At 31.7% G+C, this 22,996-nt stretch overlaps 2 protein-coding genes across 2 annotated transcripts; one reads left to right on the top strand and one right to left on the bottom strand.

Moving 5' to 3' along the window:
• The first annotated feature begins 1,950 nt into the window (after positions 1-1,950).
• LOC100808969 (myb-like protein I) lies at positions 1,951-9,288 on the top strand. The gene is made up of 3 exons (XM_003523612.5): positions 1,951-2,320; positions 4,843-7,803; positions 9,019-9,288. The coding sequence occupies exons 2-3, from the start codon at positions 6,662-6,664 to the stop codon at positions 9,065-9,067; spliced, it is 1,191 nt and encodes a 396-aa protein (XP_003523660.3). The 5' UTR covers positions 1,951-2,320; positions 4,843-6,661; the 3' UTR covers positions 9,068-9,288.
• A 6,686-nt stretch (positions 9,289-15,974) lies between these two features.
• On the bottom strand, positions 15,975-21,490 carry LOC100778487 (3-ketoacyl-CoA synthase 10). The gene is made up of 3 exons (XM_003522274.4): positions 20,736-21,490; positions 18,094-18,722; positions 15,975-16,810 (listed from the first exon to the last, which is right to left on the bottom strand). The coding sequence occupies exons 1-3, from the start codon at positions 21,147-21,149 to the stop codon at positions 16,243-16,245; spliced, it is 1,611 nt and encodes a 536-aa protein (XP_003522322.1). The 5' UTR covers positions 21,150-21,490; the 3' UTR covers positions 15,975-16,242.
• Between the last annotated feature and the right edge of the window lie 1,506 nt (positions 21,491-22,996).

Below are 22,996 nucleotides of genomic sequence, written 5' to 3'. Positions count from 1 at the left end.
TTCTGACAGTTGTTAAACTATAAATGTACTTTTGTCACGCATTATCATCGTAGGCGCCCCTCCTCTTGACTCTTGTTCATTTTTTATTTTTTTTTTTATTTCTCTTCTCTTCTCCCCCTTTTCTCTCCCCTTATTTTCTTCATCTTTCTTCCTCCCCTCCTTTTATTTCTCTTTCCATGAAAACCAACCCCAACTTACTTTACGAATGTAGGTCGGTAAAAAGTATTAGTAATTCATTTTTTTAGCTTTTATCAGACTGATTTTTTGGTATTTTTTTATTATTAGTATATTGTATATAAATTTCGTAAACTTAAAGCAAATTTTCGTCATACTATTAATAATATTATATAAGTTATTACCATTAATAATAATAAGATTTTTTTTAAAATTGTGCATCAATTCAATAAATAAATAAAAAATCAATACATGCCATAGTTTAATTTCAGTGTATGTATCTACATGAGAGTTCAAGACATGGCCTGTGGTGAGTGGTGATTCCTTTCCTGACGTTCCCACGTGGCAACTTCAATCCGATTGGAGTATGGAGCCGTAGACAACGTGGCATGACCAGTGGCATCATTTTCAGTAAAATCAAAATAAAAAGAAATAAAAAATTATTGATATAATTAATTCAACACTTAAATCTTTTAATTATGATCTAAAATTTTATCACAACTTAGAATATAAAATCACAATTAAAAGTATAATTTTATCTTAAAATTGAGCAATCTAATCAAAACAGATTAATTAAATAACAAATAAAAAACTTTAAATATCTCATTAAAAAAATTAAATATTCAATTTTGAATCATCACATCACATCAATTCCGTCACCACCTGCACTTGGTCTCACGGGATGACCCCTGAATCAGCCAGCGCCCTTGATATTTCTCCTAGTACAATACTATAATTATTAAAATAGATTAAATTACTTTTTTCTATCTCTCTTGTTAGATTCAATTTGATATTTTAAATTTTTAATTAGAATATTTTATTTTCACAAGTTTTAATTAAATATCTTATTTTTTAAGGATAGATTCAACTTAATCTCATTTTTAAAATTAAATTTGTTCTCTCTTTTAAAATATTAGGAGTTTACGAAAAAAGTGAGATTAAATTAAAGTTATTTTAACAAATAAATGATGTAATTGAATATTTTAAAATAAAAAGATCAAATTCCATTCATTAAATAATTTTTTTGAAAAATAATAATTTAACCTTTTAAATAAGGTTGCTTATTATGAGAAACTCTAAATAGGATTGTCTAATTTAAGAATTTTTTTTTAGGTATAACCGATGATTTTCAGACAAAATAAAATTCTTTTAAAAAATTAATAGATTAAATTTTTGTGTTAAATACAATGAAGATTAAGACCGTGTTTGCCATAATAGAAAGAAAATGATAAATGAAATTGATTTTTTTTTTTCATTTTTCTCCATTCAAATAAAAATACCGTTATTTATGCTTTTTCTCTATATTTTTTAAAACATACCATAGAGTCCATTTTTAAAAAAAATTATTTTACGATTTTAAAAAAACATTTTTTAAAAAAGTTGTTCATATTTAGTATGGCATTTTATATCTGGTCATAAAACTATACTACATACTAACAAATCAATTCACCACATAGGCCATTTAAAAAAAATGTAGGGATTAAATTTTCCATGAATGGATAGTTTTGTTTAGTGACTAAATAAACTATTTATTTATATTTTAATATATTTTTGCTCCCTACAAAATGAATATGTTTTTTAAGTTTGATTTTTGTAAATTTTTTTTCATATCTCTAAAATTTAAAGTGATTCATTTTAATAAAAACCAATGATTTTTTTATAAAGAGTAAAATAAATAAAAAAAGCTTGCTAATTTTTCATCAACTAATATTCTAGATTAATTTATGTGAACCACTAAACGGGCCTAGATAAGTGCTTGCATAGCACTGTTTTATGGGCAACAAATAAAAATCAGAATAGTAAAGATGCTTTTTTGACATAAAAAGAGGGTTGGGGCGAAGGGGAAATAGCAGGATTGGAGGGGAGTGCCGTGCGGTGATGTGCTGAAGGTGAAATTAAATGTGAATGGAATCGAAGGTTAAGAGAGAAGAAGGAAAGTGGGAGCGTATGATTCGTGAAAAAAGGCTTTTTTATCTATCTACTCTGCACCTGTGTGTGCTGGGATTGGCTGAACTTGCCTACTTGCCTTTCCTTTCCTTTCCTTTGGTTTTATCTCTGATCACAACTGAAAAAACAAGAGCACACGAACCCACAGCCATCCTTTTTTCTTTTTTTTTTGCTGTTATCCAAATCTCAGAACAGGCCTGTAATGTTTCTCTTATCCCTTTCTCATTTCCATTTTCACTTTTATATTCGTTTAAACCTATTTCATGTTTTATTCTAATAATATAGCGAGTGTTAGGATTGGTAACTTTTATTTTAGCTAAATAACAATTTCCTACATCAGCAAGTGATTATTATTTTATATATGAAGGTTATCGTGTGGGATGGTTTGTATGGTACCGTTGAAGTTGTTGCAACTTGTATTGTATGATGATTGTCTTTATGTGAAATGTCATGCCCCCTCCTTGTGACGGAGTTCAGAAGTTGCATTGCATTATTATTTAGGACAATAGCATTTTCAACTAGTCTCTCAGGTGTCTGCCTCCACTCTGGACCAATTACGGGTTTTTACTATTAATCCGGGAGTGTGGTTAGTGTCTAGTGTAGCATAAGTTCACTTACATGGTGCTGGACCGGAATAAGAATGTTTAAAAATCAAGTATCCCAATTTTTTTTACTGCGGGAATCGAAGAGAGTGTCAGGGGATTTATAACAATTCACACACCTTTGCTCAACCAATTGAGCTAGACCTCCTTGGCAAGTATCCCAATTTGATAAATGCATTTAGGTGCTTAGGCTTAGTATGTACTAATACTACTAACAGATGTAGCAAGCTATAACTCTTACCTAGGAGGAATTATTATATGGTTGGGTTGGGGTTATCATAGTCTTGGACACATAACTGGGTTTTATTAACTTATTCTCCCAGATTAAAAAACTCAATTATGTATCATATGGAGATTAACCAGGAAATCTACTAATTTCTCCTTACCTAGGGTTTTATTGGTCGGATTTACCTACTTGAAAGTGAGTAATCTTATTTGATAAAAAAGAAATTAACAGTTAATATTCTAACACATGCATGATTTGTTATGTATGTACACATAATATTTACTATTTTACAGTTGATTTTTTTTCATCAACAATGAAAATTATTCATTTTTTCCTTTTAAGTGGGTTGTTCACATCCGTTTTGACTAGCCTAATGATACAATGAAAAAATATAGAAGCCACTGTCATTTTTAGGTAAAATAATGAAACTGAAAATTCTTACTAGGAAAAGGCTGACCTTAGCTAGAAGAGTACACATAGATACAGTTGAAAGGAGGAGGGAAATGGGGATGGAGTGTTTTTGTCTTTAATAAACTATGCGTTTGTCCAAGTACTCTGTTCCCTGAATAAACAGATGGTATTCAACTTGTTTAAACAGAAAATTTGGACTTTCTCTCCTTCTGCCATGCAATATGTAGAAAATATAAGGCAAAGTTATAACAGTAATGAAGATTTTTCACTTGTTCTGCTTAGGCTCTTGCTGACGTTTTAGAAGTTTGGTCCCATAATACTTGCAGTTGCAGACAAGGTACCAAAATACCAATAATTGTTCAATGCCATAAGTACCCCTCTGCCTTTGCCTATCCTCTTCCATTTCAGTCTTCATGAAAAATGGTAGCTTTAAGACAGTAACTGAATACGTCAAACATCTATCCGTATTGGACGCAATAATTTGATTACTCTTAACTGTATTTTATATTTTTCATTTTTTTTAAACTTTTATATTAATGTAGATGGGAATGTCACAATAATTAGATTGATGATTAAATTTTATTATGTCTATAATGATTCTTACTAAAGTTAAATTGGGTTGAAAAGTTTTTTGGTAGGATTGTATTGTTTGATTATGAGAGTGGATATTTTTTTGGAATAACAAGTGTGACTGAAGAAGTTTCACATTAGCTAGTAATAGGCATGCTGGGAAACTTGTAAGTGAGAGTGAGAGAGAGAGAACCACAAACCTAATGTCTTAAGGTTTTGGGTTAGATGTGGTGTCAAATTCAATTGTGTGGTTTTCTTGTGGTCTGTTGATGGAGATGTCCCTTGTGTTTATGAAACTTTTCCTTAGGAAGGAGCAATCATGTGGAAGGGACTCTCACTTAAGGGATATATTGTTGAAGTGAAAAGTATTGAGAAAAAGTCCCACATTGAGTAGAAATGAGCAAGTTGATCTTCTTACATATAAGAAGGACCCACAAATCTAATGTCTTAAAGTTTCTTTGGGTTGGGTGTGATCTCATGTTCACTTGTGTGGTTCACTTGTGGCATGTACTGAAGATCTCTCTCATATTCCTTGGCATATGTTTTAGGGTACACATTGTCACATTGAATAATTCATGCCTATAACTATTGCAAAATAATTCACAAATCCAACTTCTTCCATGCTAGTTCATTTATATAATTTTCTTTTCTGCATAGGTATGATATTTCTAATTCTTACTACAAATACCATATGTTAGATATAAATCATAAATTTGTTCATGATTCTTCACCTAACCATTTCAGCTTTTTATAAGGTTGATCTTGAATATGGTATTAGAGTCTTTATGATCAAGTAGTCGAGAGAGGGTTGATCTTGGTTTTAGAAGCATGTAATATTTGATGCTATAAAGGATCTATTGGCCACAGTTACATAGCATGCAACTATCCACATTGAATTTGTCTTTTTTGCAGTAAAAATGTGCAGTATTTTGTTCAATAAAGTAGAACTGCAAGGAAGCTGAATTTGGCATGTTAAGGTTTGTATTACAAAATTTGTGTTGTCAATAAATCATTTACTATACTAAATATTGCATATTTTATAGTAGCAGATCTGAACCCTACCATCTTATTATTTCAAATATGCTAAATTTTAGTACAAAGTAAATTGTGGTTGAAAAGAATTTTACTTACTAACATAAGCATTTAAAAGAGTTGGTTTTTTTAAAAATATATCTATTTTGTCCTAACTCAGTCAATTTTTCTCCAAAAAAATTTACACAAAAAGTTTGAGCTTTCTTAGAAGTTTCACTTTCTTTATGAATGGAAAGATAGGGATGAAAACCAATCAAACCTTCTCCATAGGACATTATATAGAGAGAAATGAATTAAAATCATTTTTCCTTTTACAATATTAACTCATCTTGCCATGAATCACTAAGAGTTTGGAACCTTGATTTATGTTTGAAGCTAATACAGCCCAAGCTTTCATTTGGAGTTTGGACAATGATGCTCAATAAGATTACTATCATCAACACATTGTTGATTCGCTAATGTAACACAATTATTGCTTCTAACTCATGATTTTTGTGCAAGGCTCTTTCAAAAATAGGCTCTCATATATTTTGGGGAAGGTTTCGCCATTACTTGTGTTTCTTTTAAAGGATATCAGTACCTTATGTAATTAGTAATTAATATTTAAGTTGTCCTGCTTAAACACACAAGGAGGAATGTAACAAATAAGAAATCTTATTATGAGAAATGAGAAATACAAATATAGACTAGATAATATTTGAATGATAAAGATTAAAAGAAAAAAAGCACATGACTTTTTCAAGTGGTTATGTGATTACCAACTTTTCACCTTGACCATTTATGTATGGTTATATGACTCAAACTTATAATTTTCATTTTTCACAATAAAAAGGGTTTTTATTTGAGATGCCCCCTATGTATATTTTCAAAATAAAAGTTGCATAAGGAATCTCCATTTTTACATTGTTTTGTTTTATTTTAAGATTTTAGAAAATGTTAGTGTCTATCTATTTTGAAAGTTTTTCATGATATGTTTCAATAGTTTCTGAGATTAATGAAGCTAAAACTACGTTAATATCATGTTATTCTTTAGTGTATCTTGTTAAAAGGAAGGCTTACATTTTTAAGAGCCTTTATTTGTCCATATACATTGTTATATTCTGTGGTTATGGTTCTTATATCTCTGTTTATGTCTTTCTCGTGCTGTAATTTTTCTTTGTACTATACAATTTTTCCAACATATCTTCTAGTGGAATGTGAAAACTCAATTTGTTATGTTGATATGCTATAGAAAGCTATTAGAAAGACCTTGTGGTGTAGAAGAAAAAAGCTATGTAGCTATTCACGGAAGTGAAGCAAGTTAGTGTTGTTGTTGAGGATATGGCATGGTGAAACCAACACACAGACAAATTCATTTAAAATTTATTTAAAGCAGGTAATAAATTGGTAACAAACGTAGTTTGCCTGAACAAGGAAAAGTCCAATATTTCTTTGTAGACTAAAGTCCAAAATATTTTAAAGGCCCTAGGCTGTCCCCAACTATTTATAACGCTCATGAGGCCATCCAGGAGGACCAAGACTTCCTTCGGATCACTATCTGCCTCTGCATTGTGTACTTTGTCCCTCAGAATTGTAGGAGAAGACCCATTTGATTCCACCAACTTATCACCTTTCTGAAATCTTTTTAGAGGGAAGTTGATACCTAGCCACCCATAGATGAGGTCTATCCTCTTTAAAGTAAGAAGCTAAAAAAAAAGGAATGGAATTAGATAGGCTCAGTAAGCTTGAAGAACCTCCTCTCTCTGGTGCTTGCATTCGTGGCCTAGTGAAACAACTAACCACCTCTAGAACAAAACACTTCATGAACCCAAAAGACCAAAATTGTGTTGTGAACGGTGGTGTTTCCCATGGTCAAAATTCAACAAAACATGGCAAAGTTGCAGATGCTCGTCAGGCACAGCAGTCCTCACAACCCCAACAACAAAAAAAACAAGTTAGAAGGAGACTCCACACCAGTAGGCCTTATCAGGAAAGGCTTTTGAATATGGCTGAGGCTCGGAGGGAGATTGTCACTGCCTTGAAATTTCACAGAGCAGCTATGAAAGAAGCAAGTGAACAGAAGCAGCAACAGCAACAAGCCCAAGAACAGCAGCAAAGGCCATCAGTATCACTCCAGCCATCCCAGTTCCCAAGTTTTAACCAAGATGGAAAATTTAAGTCTAGGAGAAATCCTAGAATTTATCCAGCATGCACAACCAATTTTTCTAGTTACATGGACATGGATGATTTATCCCATTCATGCTTATCCCAACGTCCTCCTTTGGTTCCAAATTCTTACACCTGGCCTGCTGCTTCCCAAATTACTCCACCTCCCCTTATGGCTGAAAACCCCAATTTCGTACTTCCAAATCAGACTTTGGGATTGAATCTCAATTTACAAGATTTCAACAACTTAGATGCTACCCTTCACCTCAATAACTCATCCTCCTCCTCCTCCCCCTACTCATCTGCAACCTCATCTTCTGCTCCACTGGAGCTTCCTTCTGTTGGAATATCACAGGGAGAGGGGCTTTCTTCATTGGTGGATACTATTGAATCCAATGCCGCAACCCAGGTCACTGGAGGCTTACACACAGCCATGGACGATGAGGGTATGGCAGAGATCAGATCATTAGGAGAGCAATATCAAATGGAATGGAATGACACCATGAATTTGGTCAAATCAGCTTGTTGGTTCAAGTACTTGAAAAACATGGAACATAGGGCACCTGAAGCCAACACTGTAGATGTTGCATACAATAATTTTGACCAGCTTCTGGAGTTTCCAGCTTGGTTGAATGCGAACGATAGCTGCTTAGAGCAGTGCTCGGTGGATTATTTTCAAGAGTCTTCCTTGCCTTGGTAAGTTGAACATAAGTTTCTATATTTTTTATAATGAATTTTGTTTATGAAGTACTTTTGTTGTATCTCTTATTAAGGAAAAGGAACTGGGCAATCTGCAGTTTGTTGGAGTGTGTTTTTTAAACAATGGGGGAAATTAATTAGGTTTCACTTTTTTTACTCACAAAGATTCAATCTTTTCTCCTCCTACAGAATTAGAAGATCTATTTTGCTGTTATTTTTTTATGAGTTATTACTGTTATTTTAATTCTTGGTAGGATAATTTTGTACATAACTTCATTTTGCTCTTTCTTCTTTTGGATCTGACGGAGTCATTAAGTATCCTAATACCTAGTGATACTTAGACTGTGATGTGATCTAGTCGGCTCAGCCTGAACTTTAGATTGAGTTCAACTGGAATATGATTAAACAGCAAATATCCTTCAAGTTGAAGTTGCTAAACGTGTTTATGGAGCACCATTTTGGAGCCAAAATTCCTGGTAGTTTTTTTTTGGTCAGTCTATTCATGTTCGAGTCTGATATTGATTGTTTTGAAATAGTTCTTTCTTTAGCCAAACTCGAGTAGCTTGGAGAGTTGGAGGGCTTTACAGCCCTATGTAAAACCTGTAAAGGCAATCTTCTGTTTTGTGTTGGTGTATGAATTGTTCTTGGTCATGTGAACGCTGTCAAGTTATTATGCTTCCTTCTCTGTGGGCTTCTTGTAGGCCTAGTGGAACAGTCAATTTGTGAGGCTTGGTCCAGTGGATTCTTGATGCACATCATGGACCATGTTATAGTGTCAGTGCATATATTATTAGTGTTTATCATAAACTGGCGTTCCTAAGAATTTATCTATTATGTTAGACGAGTTATGGGCTTTCCTTGTAAACGTTGTATTAGTTTGACTAACCCATAATAGCTTATCGGTATAGGAAACATCTTATGAGAGGAAACATCTTATACGAAGGATTAAAATTTAATTTTAAAAAGTCATATTTTTTAAATAATCACATTATATTAAATTTTAACTGTCTATGTTTTAGTTATATAATTCTCTCATTTATCTTCTTTTCATACGATATGCTCTATATATATATATATTATTCTTATATGAATTGTGGCGGCGTACATCCAAATAGTGAATGACTTTTTGGTCTTGGACTATCCAATTATTCCAATCTATATATGCTTCATACTAATCATTTTTCTTTTTTTCTTGACTATGCTACTACACAGTTTGGATATTGGAGATATTGAAAGTATGGATGACGATTGGTTAGCGTGACAACTACAAGGATAGATAGTTTTCGTTAAGTCAATCCTGTGCTGCTCCCATTTTTATATTTATTTCGGTAATTGGGGTTATCGGGCACTATCATTGTAATCATTTTAGTACCCCCCTCCCCTTTTCACTGCTTTTATCTATTTTTGAATAATAAATAAGGGCTTGCAAAATATCAGTAGAGGCAAGCACCATCAATGAGTGATCTACATTTTTTGCTCCCATTGCTCCTGTTATCACAATGCATGTTGAGATATTGAACAATATCAATGTGTAATTCTCTTTTTTAAATTACGAGTGAAGAAAAAGTAAAAAAAAAAAAAAAAGAACACAACGGTGGACGTGGTAGATCTCTTTAGTCATTGTAAGACTTGCTTTATTACCCTACTAGGACAAGTCTTCTCCATCTTCAAAAGCAAACGAAAAGGAAGTAAAGAAAATAACACAAAGGAAAAGCTAAAGTAAGGCAAAAGCAACCGAGACAATGCTGTACAAAAACAGGCTTTCCAAAGGAGTTTATGACCTCGGTTCACATCATATTTAATCTTTGAGCTGTCTATACAATTAAAAATTCAAATTTTAAGTCATTAAAAAAGTTTCTTAAACCCGACATCTTCACTTATTTTTGTAAATATGAATGTACAATAAAAATATAATATTATTTTGTGGTCAGTATTAATACTAAAAAAAGGGTGAAGTATATTAGCAATCCTCATTATAATAATATTTTAAAATTAGCTTGTGCATTGTAACAAATAAATCTTTTATACAACTAAAATGTATAATTTGTCATAAATAAATATTTAACATTAAATTATATTTTAGATTTATAATAAATAATTATTGATAATTTATTTTTAAAAAAAAAATCAAAGTCAAGTTAAAATTAAAGATGTTGGAAATGATATATAGGAGACAAAAAGTTAAATTAAATTGTTCAATTGGTATTAAAAACATAAAATGGTACTTGTATTTTAATTCCTTTTATAACATTTTTTGTTATCAACATATTAAATTATCTAAAACTTAGTAATAAAAAATACTTCTAAGAAAAGAAAAGAAAAATTCTTAATTATATAATTGATTCATTAATTATTACAATTTTTAACGACATAGACTATATAAAGTATTGTGAAAATATATTAATAATATTTATTCATAGTTAACAATATTTTTTAAATAACAAAAAAAAATTAACAATATTTTGACTAAAACAAAAAAATATTACTAAAAGTCACGTGTGTAACAACCAAGGCTGAGTTGGAACAAGGATGCCTTTTACATCAACATATATATGACCACGATTTGTATTGTTTCTCATACTGAAACAATGAAGTACGAAGGTGGGAATAATTAATATTAGTGAGACAAGTTACACATTAGTGTTCAGTTAGCTTTTCTGTTAATAGTGATATGATATGTTATGACTGCTATATTAGTTTGGCCATGTGTCTATATATGTACCATCTTCTTTTACAAATAATGCACGTAATATCAGTTTATTTTTCTTCTTCAATCAATAAAAAGATAAGAAAGGAACAGTTTTAGTTCTTTAGAACTAGATCATCATATTAAAGATTCATATTGACATTGTAGAAAGCAGCATGCTAAACCAAATTACTTTGATATAAACCAAATTACAAGATAAAATAATTGATTTAGCTATCTTACACATATCTCATTTGTTATAATTCTCTGATGCTTAATAACATTGGAAACAGTTAAACAGAAACACAAATAATCTGTCACCCGACAGTGGTTACGTGAACGTATATGTTCAAGATATGGAGGTGGATTGATAACTAAAAACTAAGCATAGTGATCCAATTCATTTTGAAGAAATTTGAATGTAAGAATAAATACTACCTTATGTTCACAACAATTTTTTCACCATCCTGATAGAAAATTTTAATTCCTTTACAACAGAATTTTTGTTATCAATGTATTGAATTACCTAAAACTTAAAAGAGGTGTTTGTTTCAAGTTATAAAATTGTATTTTCAGAAATTATATTCCTAGGAATGTTAAGATTTGACAATATTATTTTCATTAACATGTTTGCTTGTCATTAGAAATTTTAGAAAAAAAATTATTTAATTATTTTTTTTAATAAAAGTGAAATAAGAAATGTGAAGAAAAAAGTAGCGATGACTAATTATTGTAGAAAATAACTTTCATTCTCATCAGAATGCAAATACCATCTCTTATATGAAAATAAGAAATAACATAAACATGTGTGTTTTATATTTTTGGAAATCAATTATTCATGAGAATATTTTTACAAAACTTATGACAATGTGATATTCCCAAGTACACCTTCCCAGGACTTAGCAGAAGCGCCTCCAAAAACGGAGAAGCGATACTCGCCAATGTTATGTTTTTTGGTTCATGTATCTGTCACTTTTGAATTGATGTACTTATCTGATACTGTATAAAATAAGAAGTCTAAATCATGTAAAAATCAAATGCAACTAATTGGAAACATTTAGGCTTTAAGAGAAATAGCACTGGGTTCTAATAATCGGATTATGATTTCTGGTTGAAATGCAATTATTCTTTTTCTTAGTGATTAGAAGTGATGTTCGCCATTGTTGAATTGATGAACTCATGAAGTATGAAGTTTAAATTGTGTGAAAATCACATAAAACTAATTGGTACCCCTTTAAAAGAAACAACAGTGACTTCGGATATTTTTTTTTGTTTTCCAAAAAATAAAAAACTTGGGAATCACCGTCAACGTTTATTTAAAAAAAAAATCGAAAAAATTAAAAAAAGATAAAGAATGATCTACGATTTGAGAAAAATAATTCGGGAGTCATTTACATACGGGGAAGGTGTTAGTACTCCACGCATCCGTCATGAAGATAATAACCTTTAATCAAGTGTGCTAAAAATAAAATGACTTTTAGTTATTTATCTTCCCTAGAAAACATGAATTATATTTTGTTATATTATTTTTTTATTTAGAAAGGGAAATCAAAATTTTATTTTTAGAAACAAAATAGATTTTATTCTATTTTTAGATTATTTTTTTTGGGGTTGACAAGGGATTTGCCCTCGCTTCTATGTATCCTCAGGTGCAATAAGGAAATCAAACTTATGTAGTTCTTTGTAGAAAAAACGTTTGTGTATTGAGTTGATTTTATTTTATTTTATTTTGAAAGATTTTGGGTTTTGTGGTAAACTTTATAAAATCAAGTAAGTCGCAAACTTAACATGATATTCACAAGATTTAATGACACTTTATCGAAACACTGTCAAGCAAGTCAGAGACCCAACATGAAGTGCATAAAAAAAGATATTTGAGTGATCATTTATTTGAGAATGTTACCTTTTGGAAAAGACTTTAGTTTTGTAGTAAACTTTATGAACTTAAACAAGTCGGAGACCTAGCATGTCATTCACAAAATTTACTCACACGTTATTAAAATATCACCAAGCAAGTCATACACCCAGAATGGAGTGCACGAAACATAAATGAGTATTAAAGAATGTTAATGCGGATTTGCAAAAATAAAAAAATATTTTACAGAGTGCTACGAAATCAGATAAATAGAATGAAAATGGAAAGGGATAAAATAGAAGTGGGGAGTACACTTAGTAATCAAGGATGTGAAATTAAAACATGAGGGAAAATAAAATGAATAATGAGATATTTACAATGCATTATTAATTAAACTAACTAGCTAGATAATGATTAAAAAAACACATTGAAGAATAAAATAAACGATAGAGACTATAAAGAAATAAAATAGAATAAATAACTATCCACTATTATTTATAATTTATTTTATCTTCCTTTTTTTAAAGTCAAATGGTTGACTTGAACTTTGTCAACACTGACTGAGTGCTGACATGACGGGCCTAGTCATCATCCTAAGTGGTAGGAGTGCACATATAAATAAAGGAGTGTAACCATAAATTTTATTTTATTTCAGACTTCACAAAAAAATGGGTTAGGCCCAAAATGAAAATGGTGTATATGTGGAAAAAGTTGGTGTATATAGTAATTGTACATTTTATTTCAGACTTCGCAAAAATGGGTTAGGCCCAAAACAAAATAGTGCATGCATGAAAAAATGTGTTGTGAATAGCCTTTCTGTCATATTAAAGACCGCAGAAAAATGGGCTAGGCCCAAAACGAAAAAAGGTACATGTATTAAAAAGGAGGTGTAAGCCGCAATGGTTGTTTTTTTTAGGGTTGGGTTGGAACGTATCAGGGCGACCTGACCCAACCTGCATTTAGGCATCGGGGTTGAAACAATCCTAGATGACGTAAATCCCAAAACGGCGCGAGACATGGGGAACCACCACGAAGGGTGGTGCGCCTTCCCCCGACGCCACTGGCCGGCGATTCGAGACCGCCATAGGGGCGGTGGTGACACGACGGTGATGGAGGCATGGTGGCGCAACCAAAACAAGACGAAAGGACAATCGTAGGTGACTACGGAACGTGTGAACAAAAACTAAACCAAAACACAATAACAAATGAAAAAGCGTGATTCAATCTACAGGAAACTTGCGGGCGGCCATGCCCATCGGCAAGATAGTATGGAACGAAACAACATCACGAAAGGAAAAAAAAAACAAAGAAGACAGAAGAAGGAAGAAAGAATAAGAGAAGAGAGGAAGGGGAGAAGAAAGGAGAAGAGAGAACCCTGAGAATGAGAGAATGAGGGGATTGCCTTCATACTCCTTTCCCATTTTTGACAGAAATGACAAATGGTACTATCGGGTTGGTTCATTTTCTTTCCTTGGGACCCAAGCCTCCTCTTTGCGTCTCCCTTCATATACCTTTCTCTTTTTTCCTTTTATACATTGTTGTCCCCTTTTGATCTAATGTGCTCTCTTTGAAAGGCTAATAGGCCACAAATTTTTATTTTTTATTATTTTATTTTTATTTTTTTAATTTTTACACATTCTCTTCTTTCTTTTTGGTTGTTTTCTTTTATTTTTTTATATTTTTTTTCTTTTCTTCTTTTTTTTCACGTTCTTTTTTTTCTTTTTCTTTTTTGCTTATTCATTTTTTTTTCTTTTCTTCTCTTTTTTATTATTATTTTTTATATGTTTTCTTTTTTTCCTTTTTTTTCCTTAATGTTTTTTCTTTTCTCTTTTTTTTTTCTTTTGAATCCGGATAGAATTAAGGTTGGAATGAAATGAAATGTTTATATTTAATTAAAATTTTAATCAAAATTGTTATAATTCTTCACTTTATTCTGTAAAGTTAATATCTCCCTTTTAAATTCTTATGAAATCTATGTCCTGGAATTTAAACAAAAGTTGACCTTCAAATAAATCAAGAAATAAAAAACTAAAAAGAAAGCCATAATTTCATTCATTAAACTAATTAGGGATCGATCGTTTGTTTATTCATAAGCCTAATTCGAGAAAGTAGACAGATATCAGCAAGTGCGATGCTATTCTTAAGTTGATGCATATACACACTAATGCCATTGTTAGAAATGCTTTTTAAGGTTTGGATAAATAGACAAATGCATCCCGGATAGTCTAATATGGTGGTAAATTTATTTTTTGAAAGATAAAAAATATAAATTTAGTTTTTAAATGTACAATTAGTATAACAAATTAGTAATGTCATTAAATTTGTGAGATCATTTTATCATTAAATTGTTATGTTCAAAGATAAATTTTATAATAGGTTATATTTTTCAAAGACAAATTCAACATTAAGTTACAAAATTTAAGCATCAAATTGTCATTAAATTATATGCAGGATAAATTTATCGCACTTCTTTTACATGACTATAATTTTTCATCTTCTAAACAACCAACAACAAATTTTCAGTGCCTCACACTTCATGAATAAATTTGACTATTTGACCTTAAGGTTTCCATGTAACCTTGCCATCAAATTGCAGCAGAGCGATGCGAAATATCATGTCATTACTAGTAGTAAACACAGCAGCACAATGTTTTCTACATTACGGAGGACAATGATTTTGATCGTTCCATCAACATCTCCCAAGTGAATGAAGTTGTTCCATGGTTTTTAGTTCAACAAGAACATTGCTCATGACATCAGTTAAGCCCCCCACACATTGAAGAACTTCGGCACCAGGTCTGTCTTTGACATAATGACATTTCCTAAGCTTTTATGTTTCCGGATAGAACCCATGAAGGCTTAATTTAGCATTAATTAATAACCTCACTTATGGTTATGATAATAATGGCATCCAGAGCAACTTGCCTCACTGTGCTAAGGGGTCTATTGGCCATAACTGACTCATTGGTATGGCCAGCTGCACATAGAGAAGTTGAGATATTAATCAGCTATGCTAGTTGTATTAGTTAGTTGAAATTTATTAATTAATTTTATTGTTAGAAACGTTTATCAGCTGTTAACTGGCTCTCAATAAGTTTTATAAATAGAACATGTAAACACTCCTATTTGCATATTCTTTCACATCAATCAGTAAAATGAAATATTTCTGTTGAAGTTCTATCTTATTCTTTAAACTCTGATTTTTGGCTTCATTAACTTGAAATCACTTATTATCTATTCTCAGATTTTTTATCATACCAATGCCAGAAAAGGAGTTTGATTTGTAATTGATAATATTAATTGATTTGGGTCAAATTGGGATAGAGATCGGGAAGTTGAATTGGTGCAGGTCCAAACATTCATTTATAACACTAAAAAAAGTCTCTTCTTGAACGGTTAAGAGGTGGTTTCACTTTCAAAATGCAGGGCCACAGTTTTTTAAGTGAACGACAGGTTAACGGATAATGCTTCCATGTCCAATCAGCCAATTAAAATATTAATTAATATTCAGGCAATATAAGCTAGCAAGTTGGTTCATCTATAATTCATAGTTCATAGTATAATATAAGCCCACCTAAGCAGTTGAGGCAGAGCAACTAAACTAAATAAAATATGAGACATGTAGTGTAGCATTGACTATAGGTAATAGCCATCCATCAACTTTGATATCAATCATCCTATGAAGAGACAGAGAAATTAAACAAGGAGGCAACCATATGCCTAATGAGGAATTAAAAGTATAGAATTTCAAGCCAGGAATAATAAAATGAGAAAGAAACAGAAAGCAGCTGTAACATTTTAAAGACCAACTTAGAACTACCCTTATTGATCCTAACCATAGCTTTCACATGACCTCACTGATAGATTCATAATACTAGTGCCTTAGAATTTTGCTTCAGTTGTTGAGAGGTGCAGGATATCTGTTGATGCAATCAAGCCAAGGGTTCCTAGAAGGCTTGGTAACTCGGCGCATGGCGCGCCAAACCACGCTGTTGCACTTGAAGCCTGAGCCAAATGCGAGTTGCCAAACGCGGTCTCCTCTTCTCACACTCTCTTTTGCTTCCATGTAAGCCAACTCATACCAAATGCTGCTGCTAGAGGTGTTGCCAAAGCGGTGCAGTGTCATCCTAGATGCTTCGATGTTCTTGTCACTCAGTTCTAAGTTCCTTTGAAGCTCATCAAGAATGGTCTTGCTTGCAGCATGAACACAAAAGTGCTCAAAAGCCAGTTTGTAGTCAGGAATGTATGGCTTCTTCATTGAGGGTGAATTCCCATCATTTTTGCTGCCAAATAAGTGCCTCCACACAAGGGTGCTAAAGAAGAGAAGCTGCTCAGAAAAGGGTAGCACCAAGGGTCCTAGTGTGGTGATGTTGGTTTTTAGAGCATCACCACCAATTTCAATTAAGTCTTTGCTGATCTTTAGTCCCTTTAGTTTTTGCTCATCTTCCTCTTGGTACACACACCTGCAGATATTTATTATAAATCACCAAAAAATTAAATTTAAGAAAATAATGCTGATTTAATTATTACTAACAATAGAAATGATGAAACAACTTGGCAACTGGTGTGTCTGCTGAGTTAATAATTAGACGGTTGGCAGATCGAACTAAAATGTCAACCCTCTTAAAAATACACTATGACATCTAATAAATTTAGGGGATGTTTTTGGCTCAACTTTATCCAAATTTTGCAGCAACCTCCAGTTTTGCCTAAAAAGCAATCTCGTTTTCCATTTAGGATTGGTATATATTGACGAGAATAAAGTCTCAACCTAAAATCTCATATAAATTACCTTAACCAAATATTCTACTATTAAGTCAACCTTAACAAGTTATTTAGAATTGGTCAACTTATACACAATATTTTTGTGGAGGATTAAATTTACTAATTACATGTTTTTGGCTGACCGATAATATATAATATATACTATATAAAACTATTTCAATATTTTTTTTTTACAACAGGTTAAATATAAAGGACCAAGGTATTAGTCAAAGAAGATATTATAGAAGCACTTAAAAATCCAATTAGGGGCCAGGATCATAAAGGTATATCCCAACATCCTTATGCCGTGCTCGATCAATTTATCTATTAAAAACATCTGTCCATGTTATCACCTATGTTATTTTGAAAAATATTATCTACACATTCTTTTTAACACATATTTTTTATTGATAAAAATTTATTAAAAATTATAACATATTATATGAGTTTTACTCCTATAACAATAAATTTCACTCATAATTTTATAATTTGTAGCAAATTTTAGTCAATTTATAAAAACATTAAAAAGAGTGTTAAAAACTACACTATTAGCTTATTGATGTAATAGAACTTGCCAACAACGAAATTAATAGCTTGTTTTAGATTAGTCCAATATCTGTCACATCGAAAATTAATCAAATTTATGAGACTTTAGAAGAAAATGCCGCACATAGATAATGAAACACTCAATAAGAGAATATTACGTTGACACACGTTAGTAATTTCCCTGCATAGCTCAACCCCAAGAAAACTCAACAAGCAACACACCAAACCAAAACGACAAATTAAAATCCCAAAAGCAAAGCCGAAAGACAAAGGTTAGTGATAGCCTGATTCGATAATATACAAGAATCAATCTTACATAATAAAAACATGGAGATAGGTGAAAAAATAAAAGTAATTATTTGTGATTTTGCTTTCACCATGAAAAATTAATTGATCATAAATCTAATCCAAACATATTAGAAAGCTAATTACGAACCTGAAGCTGCGGTCATCGGCACCCTTATGCGTGCGAACAATGTGTTCAAGGCGGTACTTTGCGCGGCTATAGTCCCTTCGACGGTTGGAAAGCAGAACCGCGGAACACCCCATGCGGAAGAAGCTATTCGGGATAAGCATAGACCTATCCTTCCCCTGGTACCAGTTGTACCCCACCATCTCCGTGCTCACCACCACCGCGTAGTTATTTGGGTTCGCCTGAAGAATGTCCTTGGCCAGGTCCACACCAATGATCCCGGCGCTGCAACCCATTCCTCCGAGGTTGTAGCTCAGAATGTTCCCTCTCATCTTGTAGTGGTTTATGATCATTGCTGAGAGCGATGGTGTAGGGTTGAAGATGCTGCAGTTTACTACTAGGACACCCACGTCCTTTGGTCGGACGCGGGTTTTCTCGAAGAGCTCGTCGAGGGCTCCGAACATTACCATGGAGGCCTCGGCCCGACCCTCTTTCATCGTTGCGGTGTTCTCGGTGGAGGCGATGACGGCCTTCGGTATATAGGTTTCATCGCCGATTCCGGAGGACATTAGCATCCTCTTCTGGAACTCTAGACTTGCTTCGTCGAACTTGCCTGATTTCCTTGCCACCTCCATTAACTGCTCCCTTGACACCTGCCATGCAGTACAATGCATATTCATCCATTAGTATTTCTTAAAATGTGCGTGTAAGGTGAGACTTTTTCTCTTCTTATATAGATTATTTTAGTCTTATCTCTATATCATGTGAGATCCCCCACAGCACAGTAATTCAACAATCACCCACTTCACACCAATTATATCCAAGTAAACTTATGTTTAACTTTGTTTCCCGAGAATTTGAGTCTGCAAATATTAAGAGTTTTTCAGTTTTGCTTTTTGAATAGAAATTGGAAGTCTCCCACTTGAAAACTAAACATAGCAAAGGTTAATTAACACAGAGTTTAGATGTAATTCTTTTAGTATTTATTGTTTTTTCATCAAAACTCTAAAGTTTCATGTCAATAATTCAAGTAGCAAAGATCTAGCTTAATGATTAGAGCAAATTACACTGAAATCTTCTGAGTTTCATCAAATTTTTTCTAATATTTTTTTATTTGTTTCCACTCTTATACTAATCTTTCTTAATTGTTTGAAATAAATACATTCATCCTCCTCCTTATATTATCCAAAAACACACATTACATTTGTGTACCCCTATCAAGAAAATAGTTATAGATGTTAAAAAATATATGAAATCTTGTACAATCTAAAAAAAAAACCTAAAAATGTTACTATAATTTCCTTTGAAGTTATTATAATTTATTTAAGAATTTTGTTTGAAAAACAATGTAAAAAACACCTAACAAATTACATCTGAGTGTTGACCATAAAACTAGTCCTTGGTCAATTATTTGGGTTTGAGAGATATACTACATCAGTTAAAAACTTCAAACAACAACTAATGCATTTAGATTAACTTTGTTTCAATAAAGATTTATAATTGACATACTAAAAAAACATGTTTGGTAAAACATAAGTTTGAAAAAAAAACAATAATCTTATAGTTTCAATAAAGATTTATAATTGACATACTAAAAAAACAATAACCTTATAGTTTCAATAAAGATTTATAATTGACATACTAAAAAAACTATTTTAAAATTATTTTTAGGTTAAATTACTCATTTAGTCCCTATATTTTCATGATTCTTACTTTTTTAGTTCCTATAGTTTTAAAGTGATATTTTTAGTCCTATAATTTACATTTTAATTCTCTTTTAATCCCTGTAATTTTGAAAGTGATCTTTTTAGTTTCTATAATTTCAGGATTCTTACTTTTTTTGTTTTTATAATTTTCAAATTATAGGGACTAAAAGAGAATTAAAATATAAATTATAAGGAATAAGAAGGACATTTTTAAACTACATGGACTGAAAAAGAACTAAAATATAAATTATAGGGACTAAAAAGATCATTTTCAAACTAAAAGGTAAGAATCATGAAATTATAAAAACCATTTAACCTTATTTTTATCAAACGACTCAGACAAAAAAAATATTAAACTACAGAATTTTCCCATTCAAATTACTTGACTTTGTTTCCATAAAGATTTATAAGTAAAATACTAATTAATTAAAAAAAACATTGAGTTTGAAAAAATCATTATTTTATTTTAAAATTCTTTTACCATACTACTTTATAAACTGAAAAGAAATTATTTTTTAAAATAAGGTGAATGAAATGTATTTGGACTAGTAGTATGTATAACTTTACTTTTGTGTGACAAAATTTAATACGGATCCGGACGAAATTTAAAGCTAACCAATCAAATGGTCGTGTTTAAATAAACCAAAAGAAAGAGAATACCATTCAATCCACCAATCACGTTGAAAATTCGTTTCGGTATAATCAAGCATTCATGAATGAAATAATCATTACTATCATGTTTCATAATAGACGTGTCCTATGAATATTGAGTAAGAAAAAATAGAAATATTTTTATTGAAAGATAAATATATTATATCGATATTTTTATATAATTTATATAACAAATATTTTTTTAAAAAATTCTTTAATGAATGTCGTTAGAAAACTGGTTAGGAAGACGTTGGTGTATTCAAAGAAAAAGCAAAAGCATTCTTTTTCATAAACGGTAAGGAGTAGTACCTTGAGTTCGTCATCGGGTTTATAACATGCAAAATCAATGAGGTAAATGGGACGTGGCCTCGACATGAAGTAGACGGACAAGGTGAAAACGAAGACCCCAAAGGAAGCAAGAACCGTAGCAAGGTCGTAACGCGCGTCTTCCCAAAGCTTCTTCCATAGGTCCTCTTTGCTGAGGCTCCCAACCTCAGCACTAAACACCACGAGAAGAACGGGTATGGTGAACAAGTATATGCCATGGTTTATGAGATAATGGTAACCCAATTTCACGTACTTAAGGTTCACCGATTGCAGAAAATCCGGTAAGCGCCTCCTCACCCTCACAGAGAATGTCAACGAGCCAGCGTTGGGTCCCGACGGTTCAATTCCACGATTCACAATCTCCGCCGAGAAGAGATCACGTTCATTATTAGCCATGGCCGAGGAAATAAGAGCTTAACAAATAGCAATATCAATATAACTATAGCTCTATATGCTACCTATATTATGAGTATTCTTGTTGATACTCACAATGTGTGTGGGATTGGGATTGTGTACATATTTTTATACTACCAAATTGATAATACACGAGGTGGGTGGAAATCAGTTAATGCTAGCACCTAATTGATGTTTGTGTAGTTGAGACTTTTCAACAGACTTAATTTCTTCATTTAATGTAAGTGGGTGTGCATGAGTTATAGTCCTAAAAGGCGAGGGAGCGCTATGCTAGCTATCCACTGTTTCTAACTTTTTTTTTCTCTTCTATCCCTAGCAATATCGTCCTCTTGTGTTAGGAAAAATTGTTACATTTATATCCACGATCTAGTTGTGTCTCTACTCTCTTGTGTCAACAATGAATGTTAGATCTAATTGGTCACACAAGCTGGCGCTCCACGTGTACATGCAGTTGGTACAGTTGCCTTCTTTCATATGGTTACCTTTATGCAAAAAAAAACAAAAAACTTATCAATGTTGACAACTCATTCTCTTGTATATTTTCATTAACAAACTCTTTATTATCACTTAAAATTATCATATATCACAAAGTTATAAATAAATAAGAAAGGTAATCAACAAATTTCACTACATAATAAAAAGTGTGTTAAAAAATATTTTTTGCATCTCCTTTAGTTTGATGATATAAGGTGTGTTTGGTATAAAAGATAAAAAAATTAAATTGAAGTAAAATATAAAAGATATAAATTTCACATGAAAAATATAAAATTTCTCTCATATTTCTTTCTCATCTTAAACCAAAGGCAGCCCTAGCGAAAATAAAATTGTTTCATTTGTTTGTTATGTTTCAATATCCATAATAATTTATTGTAAAGTGAGGAAATGAAAAAGGAGTATAGATAAAAGAGAATTTAACTAATATAAAATACAAAAGATACAATAAGAAATTATATGAGGGAGTATGACATATACTAGCTAGCTGTTTCAAAACTTTAAACATCAAATAAAATGAGACGTATGGAATATGTTACAAACATCATTTTTGAATCCATTTAGCATTTGACTAGTTTTGTTTTGTCTTGGTCGATCTCTGCCTAAGCATGCAGATTGCTACAGCTGATAAATGTGAGAAAGAATTCAGATCAGCAATGTTTGATAAACTGATCCTTAAGGTCACTAAATGAAGAGCATTATTAATTAGAAAAAAATAAGCAATATTGTTAGGATACGGTTGAAATCACTGTACATAATGCAGAACAATAAGTGTATACAAAAATTGAGGTTGTGTTGTAACACAAATATAAATGTTCCAACGCTAATCTTATGGCGCCAGCAGCAAGAGAACGAAATGAAAGTCACGGTTGAGATTGGAAGATAATAAGATGTTGATGGACTAATGGTCAATTGGTCACCATGAATAATGATATTTATTAGATATTAATTCAATGAAAAAAGTTGTAAAGTTTTTTTAAAAAAAAATATTGGCAAAGTATATGTAATATCACGCTTAAGCTTAACTATACAGATAAATGAATGAAAAATTTAGAGGGCAGCATAGCAGGGCCCAGAGGATAACCCTAACCTGACAACATCAGTGACATCACAAACAGTTCAGAGTGACCTGTAATGTAAAATAATGCGTCTTTAAGAAGCTGAGCAGAAGAGAAATTGATTGTATGTTATGTTTGGGCTTTTTTTTTCATAAGTATATTTTTCGGAAATAATCATCTTTAAAGTTTGGTTAAATACTAAATATAATATTTTTAATCACTAAAGCACGTGAAATTATTCCACTTTGCGTAGTGATTTAAACATTAATTCATTTCGTT

Source organism: Glycine max, chromosome 4 (genome assembly GCF_000004515.6).
Source record: "Glycine max cultivar Williams 82 chromosome 4, Glycine_max_v4.0, whole genome shotgun sequence".
Classification (NCBI taxonomy): domain Eukaryota; kingdom Viridiplantae; phylum Streptophyta; class Magnoliopsida; order Fabales; family Fabaceae; genus Glycine; species Glycine max.
The sequence above is the reverse complement of the archived record's forward strand: the minus strand, read 5'-3'. Positions and strand labels throughout refer to the sequence as shown.